The sequence below is a fragment of the Mytilus galloprovincialis genome, chromosome 4, assembly GCF_965363235.1.
Source record: "Mytilus galloprovincialis chromosome 4, xbMytGall1.hap1.1, whole genome shotgun sequence".
NCBI classification, from domain to species: domain Eukaryota; kingdom Metazoa; phylum Mollusca; class Bivalvia; order Mytilida; family Mytilidae; genus Mytilus; species Mytilus galloprovincialis.
The window spans coordinates 35,442,994-35,455,218 of record NC_134841.1 but is presented as its reverse complement, the minus strand read 5'-3'; the positions used below and the strand labels follow the sequence as shown (position 1 = coordinate 35,455,218).

The 12,225-nt window shown below is 30.3% G+C and overlaps 1 protein-coding gene across 1 annotated transcript; it reads left to right on the top strand.

Moving 5' to 3' along the window:
* Nucleotides 1-215: 215 nt before the first annotated feature.
* On the top strand, nucleotides 216-8,738 carry LOC143071985 (uncharacterized). Its single transcript, XM_076246722.1, has 2 exons — nucleotides 216-711; nucleotides 7,054-8,738. Exons 1-2 carry the CDS (start codon nucleotides 303-305, stop codon nucleotides 7,593-7,595), a joined length of 951 nt encoding a protein of 316 aa, XP_076102837.1. The 5' UTR covers nucleotides 216-302; the 3' UTR covers nucleotides 7,596-8,738.
* The last annotated feature ends 3,487 nt before the right edge of the window (nucleotides 8,739-12,225 follow it).

Genomic DNA, 12,225 nt, shown 5'->3' with positions numbered 1-12,225 from the left:
AATTGCAAATTAAAACGTGTCTTTCCTGTAATCTGGTAAAATAATATCAAAAACACACAAACAAAAATAATACCAGTTAATATAAAACTCCTAAATCCTCATTTTCGGAAATAGAACAACAAATCTGTGTTTTCATTGCAAGCCAGGAAACTGTAATTCATCCGGTGAGAGAAGAGAAGCGTTTTGATTGGCTGTGTGATTCAGATTTCTGTTGATGATAAACGTGTGGCCTAGAGGCTAACCCTCATCATACACAGCGAATGTCATCAACTTAAAAAGTGAAAAAAAATTAAGTGGATATTATGTCTTCGTATCCAAATAGTCACAACTTAACTTCGCCATTTCTGGTTAATAACATTCTAATGAACCACAATTCACCCTGGACTGACCAAAATATGCATGCCGGTTTGGACTATTCACATGCAAGTTTTCCAATGTCAGGAAATTATGATTATAGAATGGATCAGATCGGAACCAGTTCTTCGTGTTTGTATCCTGGGAATACATCTTCACCGCCAATGTCATCGATGCAACCGACGTATACGACACTTTCGCCACAGTCATTACCCTTATCTGATGGACCTTCTAGACACGACCTCGGACAATACCATACAGCTTCCCCGGACTCTGGAACAGGAAAACCAGGTGCCTCAGAAACACAACTGCTTACTCCAAAAAGTGAGCAAGTAGATATGGATGTTCTTGAAAACCGTAAGTTGAATATAATAAGTCTTAAGAGGGAGATGTCGGAACCATACATCCCCTTAATACTTATCAAGGGCCACTTAATACGGCCACTTTTGAATATTTACTGATTTTCTGATTTTAATGAATATCAATAGGTAAAAAGTACCCACTTATCTGAAAAGTCTATAAATTTAATTTTCTTTTGTAAACATGCTTTGATAATGATCGGGTTTCGAAGTGTTCCTAAGAAGGTCTGCTCAGTATCAGAGTCTTTGAAGTTTAAGGATGACATTTTGGAATCTTGTAACTTCTCAATAACACGACAACACACTTGTCGCACAAGGGGTTAAGAATTGGCAAAATATTAGCATTGAAGTAGGAATTGTTGTTTTATAGACGTGGTGAATATTATTTCAAAAGTTTTCTTGTATAATGTAAGTGTCTTGAATGAAATAGAGTAAAGTTAAAGTGTGTTATTTCTTAAGAAGACAATACACAATAAGTAGGTATTTAGTGTGTATCGGTTCAGATATTACCTCCAACTTAACCTTCACTCAACCATGTTTGCATGGGTTGAGTGTTCTTGAAGAAAATAAAGTTTCCAAATATTAAATATTTTGATAGTTTTTGAGATCAAAGCATTGCTACAGTATGCATGCAGAGCTTCAGATTTTTAGAACGATCATTACTGTACATCTGATAATGTAACTATTATGTATTTATTTTAAAAAAATGATAATAACACTAGTTTATTACTGTTTTCATTCTTTTATATTGAAGTTATTTATATCTCTTTTCTATGAGTATTGTCGAGAATAGTTATGAAATAATTATCTACTGTTATAAGCCTACTTTTTTTTAAAGTTTTGAAATTAATGTTCCTTGTTATAAGCCTATTTTTTTCTTGACTAGTTTTGAAATAACTGTCCCCTGTTGTAAGCCTTCTTTTTTAAATAGTTTTGAATTAAGTGTTCCTTGTTATACGTCTACTTTTTTCTTGAATAGTTTTGAATTAAGTGTCCCCTGTTATAAGCCTATTTTGTTTGTGAATAGTTTCGAAATAAGTGTCCCCTGTTTATTGCCTTCTCTTTTCTTGGATAGTTTTAAAATAGGTGTCCCCTGTTATAAACTGCCTACTTTTTTGGTGAATAGTTTTGAAATAAGTGTCCCTTTTAAATATACTCTGTAACCTTATTCTTATATTTTTAAAATGGACTTTTTAAAAATTCAATTATGTACTGATGCTTTTTTGTGATGGTGTTTTAAACTTGTAAAGTGTGTGTATACTTTGTGTGTGTTTATAAAAATTCTCCTTACTGAACCTTTCGGGATATTAAATGCTTACTGTCAATGGATTTTGTCAAAACTTTAAGATCATATCAACTTTGGTTATATCTGAAATAAAAGGATACAAAGTCAGTCAAAGGTTAATTAAAAAGTGCGGGAAAGGCCGAAAGACTTGTTGATAATTTATAATTCGAAAATCGTGGAAGATTACTTTTGCTAATACTTCCGAATGATATTTTCACTATTTGTAATGGTTCAAATCCGATCGGATTATGACCTTTGTGATCTTTACAACAAACCAACCTTTCTTCTCGTATTATTGTAAAGATTTTTTGCTATATTACAACACAAACTTCTTAAATTTCTTTTCTTCCACTGGATTAGTACCTTTGGTTTGTTTATATTTCCGATCAGGTCGGTCAAAATATCTTTTGACGTTGCAAAATTGTAAACAAACATATTAAAAATCGGATATGACTTGATAAAATTACGGAAATAAGAATTTATTTTTAACTTTCAAAACCTTTAAATATCCTACCGAATAATAACATGTTATACTTGTAGTTTGACAAAAAAAAATGTCCTGCACAGATAATTTTGATATCTTATTATAATCTAGATAAAATAGTTTTAAATTAAATTAACTCATATAATACTCTTTATTAAAAGATTTTTTAAAAGAGTGAAAGGATGAAATAATGAAAGACTCTTTTATGTTAACACAATCTTTCAAAAAAAAAGAATTTATTATTATTCATTCGTGATTTAATTTGTCCTGGAATTTTACTGTTCTAAATATTGCCCTCTATACACCAATATTCATTAAAATATTCATTAACTTTTTCATTTATCTGAATAAAACTTAAATGTCTTTACTCTGTATTCTACCTTCTTGATTCACATGTCATAGATATTTGAAGTAATTTATTGCAAAGTAAAGAAAAATGATAAAACAACGATTAGAATGATGTAAAATACCTTTTTAAAGGATAAACCCTAACATACAGTAGTAATCCACAAAATAAGTTAATAAGAAACTAAAACTTATATAAAAGTAAACAAAAAAATGCATGTTCATTTTTTTAAACTCCATATCTAACTAATTTGTTCGACGAAGAAAAAATCTAGGAACGATCTGATATCATGATTAAGTGATTTATATAAAATATGTGAAAAATAATAACCGATACAATCGCAACTGGAATAAATTTGTGAATAGTATGCCTCGTAATTTTTATTAGTATATATAAACTGCAATGTGTTCAGCCGTTTATGATGCAGAAGATATACGGCAGAGAAATAGTTTTATCGTTAAATCTCTGTAAACCTCATCGAAATCTCGGTGGGAAGCAATTTTAATGCGACAGCTAGCGGTCCACGAACTATAGGGTTCAAAGGCTATGTATATAAATCGTTTAGAATGGAGTTATTAATACTGGGTTACTCGGTCCGGTCGGAAGTTAAATGGAAGTTTGATAAAATAATGAAGTGGAAAACGAGCCTACTAATTAGATATTTGTACCAACATGTATTAAATTAAGCAGGATTTGGGGTTTCCTGATGTAACACACAGAGTTCGGTATTATCCCATAACGCAGTATCTGTTAAAAAAATTTGAATTCAAGTTTTTAATCCACAAATGTCATTTTCGACAATTTTTATTAAATTGAAATCTTATCATTAGGAAATCAAGGAGACTTGCGGGTGACGGAAGTTTAAGTTAACGGGTCCAAGTTTTAATTTTCTTTTACGTTTACCATGTGTGAAATTTTGATTTATATCAATTTCAAAAACATTTCCGACAAATAGATCTTAGTTTTTTACACATGTTGAAAGAGAAGGAAACACGAAAAATTTCTGCATTTTAATAAAGTTCTGTTGAAGTACTTCAACTTTCATTTTGTTATTTCCGCCTGATAAGACTTTAAAAAATAAAAAAAATAAATTAGTTCTACATTCAGGAAACGTTATTTTCATTTAACTTCATGTAAGTGCCCAGAATAATTCAATTTCGCATTTTGTTTGAACTTCACATTTATATGAAAGAGGCAACAAAATGAAACTAAAGTGTGCTTTCTGACAATAATGCAAAAAATGCTCATATTGTCGCGTTGTATTTATGACAAGTGTAGGAGTGAAATAACATGCAATTTTTAGTCTTAGCATATTTCTATGATACCGAAATAAATATAAATGCGTATAAAATTAAAGAAAAGGGTTCAAATTAAAAAAACCTCGAAGAAACCCAAGTAGAATCAAAATCGAAAAGTAATTGAAAAAAGACACAATCACGGACAAAATAAAACGGGCGATGTCTTAGAGATAAACCAAAGTTCAAGTCCAAGTTAAAAAGAATGAATTAAATTTAACTGTTTTCGTATACAAGCTCCGTTTTCATTTGTAAATATTTTTCTCTTTTTCACGAGAATTTCTGTCATTACTTCCCATGATTTTAGTGTGCCGTTTAGCAAGAGAAATTTAAGATATATTCTGGTTGATTACTGGTAGATAGACCGACAATATCTAGGTTTTCTCACATAAACAATTTAATATTTCCAGATGTCTTTGATATATTCTGATTGATAAGAACTTTGAAACGTCTTTTATATATTTATATTTGATATGAAGATAGAGTCATTCGAATCCATTTTTCTTCGAAAAGTAGCATATTGAATTTTACCTCAAACTTTTGATCATGCAAATTAATAATTTTATCAATATGTGTGTATTCCATATTTATTTATTAATCCTGTTTAAGCATGAGAGTTGATGCTTTGAAAACTTGACAAAAAATTCTACAATATTTTGTTTATAGTTTATTTTTGACGAAAATATTTATTTTTCATTATTGCAGTCTAAACGAAAAAAACAAATTACTTCAAAATAGTTGATGCTTTTTTTTTTAAATTTTCTGAATTACATGTTTTAATATTTACGAAAATAGATAAACAACAATAGTTAATGAATAAAAACAAAAGAAGTTTAAACCAATTAATAGAATGAAATTAATCTTTTGATGCGTTTTAATATTTGTAAGTTATAATTGACTTGAAGAAAACGAAGTAGGAGAGTACTCGAGGTGCAATATACATTAATAAGTTGAAGAAGGACAGATAATACATGCCTAAAGAAAAGAAGACAAAAAAACCCCCTAATTTTATCCGCTATTTTGACATATTAACACAACACAGAAACCTTTTAAAACATATAGCAACACGACCCCATTAATGTTTTACATTCCGGCTTAACAATTATAATTATAATTTTCTGTTCAACTACACTGTTTTCTACATTCAGTATACTTTTATTTTTATTTTTTCAATGTTTTCCTATTTGTAAATATTTAACCATGAAAAATAATGCATTATGTCAAACCATAATTCATAAGACAATCTACCGAATACTTCTCTCTATCATTAAAGGTTATCGTGGAATTAGTTAAAGAAAACACACGAAAGGTCATACGGTACAAAAATGCATTTTATTAAAACATACCCCCATCATAGTAAAGCTTATCTGACAAACTTCATGGATGAGTACAAGGCCAGGCAAGCGTAGGAAGATCACAAAACAAACTTATTTATAAGACATAAAATCGCCTTGTGAAGTTGTAATTCTTAGTAGTTTTGTGTTCCTTCTCTTCGATTTTGTTATCGTTCAAACATTGTCTCCAGTATTTAACAGAAAGCTGGAATGTTCAATTCAACCATAAAATATAAGTTCACTTTTTTCTTCCAAAAGAGAATTAACTGATTAATAAACAAATGAATCACTTAGGATTGTTAACGTTTGTTATTCAATTAAAATGCTTAAGGATTTATAATTTCGTTTTCTCTGGTAATTCAAACGGTCTGAAATGATGAATTGGAACCATTAAATTTATCATCATTTGTTAATTTGTTAATATATATGTAATATATTTATAAATATAAATTGATATGGATATGATTTTATCTTCCTTTGTTTTGTATCCGCATACTTTGTCTGGATATTTTTAAAATGGCATAAATGACGGACATCACTGTTAATATTCAATATCAGTCAAATAAAAAATACGCCCTGTCACACCCCCCCCTCCCCCATCTTATGTACATAGGGGGCAACTTAAAAATTAAAAATATTAACTTTAAAATACTTAAATCATCTTTATTTTCGTTTAACTATACAATTTTTAAAATTTGAAACACAAGATAATTAAAAAATCGTGTCCTTTTAAAATTGCTATTAAACTAAAGTATTTGCTCCGTTATTCCATAATAATAAACTTCAAAATTTTGCAAGACATTTAAGAAATCGAAAAAGTAACTTAATCAAGAACAAATCCGACTGTTTGTTTAGACGTTTTAATTACTGGAAAACAACTTTGTTAAAACAAACACGTTTAGTTAAGAATTAAAAGAATGTGGAGGATGATTAACTGCAACAGTTATACAGTATCAACCTCATGCGGGTTTTCAAGTACGATGTAACTTAAACAGACAAGGGGCGGTTGTTTCTATTTTCTTTAGTTTAAACACAAAATGAATATTCATAACAATAATAATCAATTACCATAAATAATGAAGGAAATACAAAAAATAATTAAGAAAAAGATGAATATAATAATTTTGTTTTGAACTTTTAAATACTTTTATAATATAATACGACAAGACATTTTTGTTTGTTACCCAATCATTACTATAATACTAAGAAATATATTGCAACAAAAGTGTTTCACGAAAAAATGTAAAAAAAAGGACTGAACTTGCACGCGAACTCTAGCATATTTTTTATTAGAAAGATTGCAGATTCAAGTAGTAGTATAAAAAAAGATATAGAAAAAAAACTGATGAAACAATTTACTCTGCAGCATTTAATCAGTTTTTGTTGGACGCTCGTGTAGCGGGACATAAATATATCGTTCTTTAATTAGCTGTCTACAATGGAAAATTACAGAAAGTCATTATATAATATATACTTGATGACAAACTCGTGCACAGAAGCACTTCATGTCGGCGCTTCTGACTTACCAAGTTTTATTAATTTAGAATAAGTTTTTGCAATTACGTATTTTTCAAGTGTTTACTTTTGTCTTTGTAGATCAATCGGCGTCACCATCTTGTGAAGAAAGTGACAAAGACAACAAAACCACAGATACAAAACCAGGAGAGTGCCATTTAATCCAAAAGCAAAGGACCCGAAGAAAGCCAAGAGTTCTATTTTCACAAGCTCAAGTGTATGAACTTGAAAGGCGTTTTAAACAGCAGAGATATTTATCTGCACCAGAACGAGAACAGTTAGCTAGCCTTTTAAAATTATCTTCTACTCAAGTTAAAATCTGGTTTCAAAACAGGAGATACAAATGTAAGCGTCAGCGCCAAGATAAAAGTTTAGAACTTTCAAATATGCAACCACCTAGGAGAGTTTCCGTACCTGTTCTAGTAAGGGATGGCAAACCTTGTGTCGGTCAGAACGTCACGCCCTCATACTCGGCACCATACAACGTTAACCCATTTGTTTATTCCACTCCTTCATATAATTCCATGAATAGCCACATGGCCTCAATGCCACAGATGACCCAGATTCAACAGAACGGTTATATGTCACAGCAATCGCAACATCCGGGAATAAGGGCTTGGTGACTATATGAATAGAGAACAATGATTGTGACTCCATGACAAAGTGCAATAGCCGCTAGTCTGCCAAAAAGTTCGTTTTTGATACTGCCACTTATTTTTAATTGTGATGATAACTGTTGTGGTCAAAATCAAAGAACAAAGGTTGAACCGGGATACAGTATTTACTGATATAAGTTGTTCGGACAGGACTGGACAAAGATTTGAACGAATACGATATTTATATTGAGAGAATCCGTTAGCAGGAGGATTTATTTTGTATATTGATTGAATATTATAATTTGGTAATTTTAATTCTATGCAATGGTCCATTGTTAAAATATCTGATACCTCAGCTTTTCCAAAACTTTTTCTGAGATATCAAAATGAATTCGAGTTTGTGAAAACTAATAAAACACTATTTACTTATCATTTTACAGTTTTCTTCATTGAAAAAAAGAGAAATATTCATTGCCGACTTTTTATTTTAAATTTAGGTTGTCAACATAATTTTATTACGTTTGGAAAGACTTCATATTTGATACAAATAAATATTTCATAAACTCATTACATCTGCGTGTGATACTGGGTTAACACAAATACGACAGCACACCAACGACATATATGTGTCCTTCAACTGATTAACTGATAAGATTTCAGTGTTTTAGCGGATTCATGAAAAGTTAGGGTGAATGATTTTATAGTGCTATATTTTTCTTTAATGTTTGAAGATGCAGATGCAAATGATGCACCGAACTTGAGCTAAATGAACCATCATGGTTATACGATTTATCAGAAAATAACACCTTATAACAAAAAAAAAATCGTTTGGTATATTTTTGAGAGAATTCAATAGATTTTTTATTTTGTTTTCAAACAGTCGGATGTGAAATGAAATATTATCGCAAATAGAATAAAAATGGCATTAAAAATTATTATCTATTTTAAGAGGTTCGAAAAAGAACAATTTTGAACTGTTAATGGTAAAAGGTTGTTCTTCAGACAATGCATTTAGTCGTTCATTAATAAGGCATCATATTGATTCTGAGACAAAATTTCTGTACTAAAGTTGTAAAAAGAAAACAAACAATGATTTTCTTCACATTGAATCATTGTTGATTGTACAAATATTATTGTATTATATTTCAAAATAAATGAATATGTATTTAATCTATTTAGTTTGATTCTTCTTTTTTCATTATTTGGTACCTTTATACATTTAGAAACAGTCAAAAATTTGCATAAAAATCCTTGGTAGCATGATGATTAAGAAAAGGGCTACGGAAGCATGAAAAGTATATAACGTTGTTCTCAATATTTTGGTACAGTGTATTAACAACCAGCCTATAACATTAACTTAAAAATAAAACATTTCTATTAAGTTAGAATAGATTGACCAAGGGTTTCGAGAAAATTAGATATAAATTTCGATTCGCGGGTTTAAATACTATAATTGGTTGCAAAATAGCTTTAGTTTAAGAATTAAAATGGTAATAACATATAGCATTTGTATGAAAGAAACATAAGAAATTGTCGAGTATACAACATAATATATAAATATACATAAACCATTTAAAATGGGTCTGGAATTGATGTTAGAAAGAAATGAGACAGAAAGTTTGAGAGAGAAAAAAAAAAAACCACGAAGACAAAACTCAAAGGACCTTTAAATACCTTTTATAGCATGCGGTATGGGCTTTACGGTGACCTCTATAGTTGTTTATGTCTGTGTCATTTTGGTCTTTTGTAGATATTTGTCTCATTGGCAATTATACCACATCTTCTTTTTTATATTTAAAAGTACAAACAATATCGTTTTGGGTCCACTTTTCCGAATTCAGTGGTGTTGTAACAGTCTGAGGTATAGGTAATACCAAATGATGGATATATTATAAACAAAACGAGAACCATCATATTACTGTTCCGAAGCACGCGGCATCCCTAGGTATCATCGGAATTCATTAATTGACGTTTGTTTCCACATTGCGTATGCGATGTTTTCTAAATTTTTACTACCTTGTATTTCCTCAGAATTATACATGTCCAATGTATAAACAACTTTTTGGTTTTGCATGTAAAAGTGTGTAAACTAGCTACTTTGATACTCTTGCAGTTTCTAGCCCAAATTATTTCTGATGTTACGAAAATATTGTCTAAAATTTCTATCGCTTATTTTCTTCTTATTCCACAATAAAGCTTCCACCTTGAAAACTATTTTAGTGTGAAAAGTTTGCCCAAATCCTGAAATGTAATCGTAAGTTTTGCAACATATACCTTTTATAACTATATTTCTGTAATTGGTTCTTAAAAATACATTTGATGAAAATGTAAATTTTGGCAGGCAAATTCTATCCCCGGGTGAATTAGGGTGTGATGTTTACATTCCGGGTTATTAACCATTCGGATTGCAGGATTCATGCTTCAAAAGAAATTAGCCGTTTAATCTTGACGATATATAACAAAAAATCTTCAAAAACCGCATGCAATTGTAATACAGTTTTTATTCAACATAAATCATTACTGTGATATAACCATGCAGTTTTAGAGAATTTAGAACTCCGTGCAAGTAGAGTTACAATTGTTCAAGTTTTATTGCAATTATTGGTTCTATTTTGTAATTCTGAAAAATGGGAATAGCAGAAAACCTAAATAAAAAAAAGACTAATTCACGTTTCTCACCGACTATAAGAAGGTTGAAAAAGTAAAAACCTACTGTAACTTCTATGAACGCAAGTTGAAATAAAACCGATGGCTCTGTCACTTTTATGAATGTTATTTATGCTAAGTAAAAGTCGTAAAAAAAACTAACATTATACAATTTGTTATTTTATGTTAATAAAAGGGTTCACTACCAAGTGCGAATTAAAGTAACTCTTAAACATATGTACCAACTAAATGAATGTCAAACTCTAAAAACAGAGAAAAACTAAACAAAACAAAATATTGCCATCATCAAAATCAGCAGCACCTAAAAAAATAGCTAGTCTTCACTCAATGTTACAATCTATAAATATAATGATATTGCCGGGCCGTATAGTCCATGCATGTATGTGTATGGATATCCAGTTGGTCTTTCGTAAGTTTATGCAAACAATATTCGAACGTCACTGATGGGTCTTTTGTACACGAAGCGCATGTCCTGCGTACAAACTTGTGTTTTTATATATATATATTGTTTATGGACAGTGACCCAAAAAGAAAAGACATGATTTTATATCTTTGAAAAAAGCATGTATTTGCCTGTAATGACATATATTTAAAATCAAGTCAACAATATGTGGTCAAATTTCCCTTGTGAAGATAAGTAATCTATACATCTCAAGGATATTCGCTCTATATTTGAAGGTCACTAAATTCGTGAATGTCACCAACAACTTCAATGACGATATTACCACCAAGTATTCTAAAACAGCTCTTAACAAATTTTTGACTGACGTACTAAAGCGAAAAGGGAATAATTATTATTTACATGACCGTGATAGTATCTATGTAGAAACAAACATACAAAACAAGAAACCTGATAGAATGAAACGGAAAACATTTGAATTAAGTTTTGTATTACGGAAAAAAATGTAAATTCGAATACAAATCTGTTGTTTACTAGATGGAAACGTATTACACAAACGTAAATCTCACAATTTAAACCTTTATTAGGTCAACTATGACAGTGTTTCAGTAGCCACTCCTCTCCCCATTACAGATGCGCATTTCACAAGAGGTCATTACGTAAACTTTGACCGCGTTTCATTGGCAACACCCCCTAATACCATTACCAAAACATACTACAAAATGTATAACATTGTCTTTATTAGGTCAACTATGACTGTTCTATAAGCCATTCCTCCCGTCTTGGCACACTCCGGTACAACATTTATTGTAATGTCATCTGTTAAATTACCAAACACATGCAAGTGATAAATTATAAATAAAGAATCATCTGCAATCACATAATATAACACATCTAAACCTCGAAATCGTGAAAACTACAGCGTTCTTATGTTGGTTTGAAGTACTTGACAATGTGCAAGGACTTAGAACACAACATATGTAAAATAATCCAGTGTGAGTAGGTGCAATGAAGAGGCAATATCTGACCACGCCAAAAACGATTATTGGAAACGGAAACCCTGATTGATAGTAAGCATGGTTGTTTCCGAGATGTATCAACCATTTATAGGAGCCAAAAGTCAATGGGTTTGAGAGCTTGTTGACAAATGTTTAGTACATTATCTAGTCGTCAATACAAAGTTCTAAATGTTATCAGTATACATAGCAGAAAACAAAAGTGCTTCCATCAAGTAGATTGCGAATTTGTTATTGGTAAAACATTAAACTTAGTAACAGGTTATAGTAAAAAGAGAATATCTCGTAAATAAAACTTCTTTTGTCATTTCTTAAAAAAACCGAAACAGGTCAAATTGTAAAACAGATTTACAAACGCAATAGTGGTCAATGTTAAAACGTTTTATATTGAATTGAATGCATAAATACGTTGTAGAATTCAATGAACAAAAGTTCGGACAAAAGATTAACAAATGTTCTTGCATTTTTTACACAGTGTTTTCTTAAATGTTTTGTTCAATAAAAGAGTGTATAAACAGATTAGAAGTGTGACAATTTCAGTCAAAGACTTAGAGTGCACTGTAGCCTCTTTAAA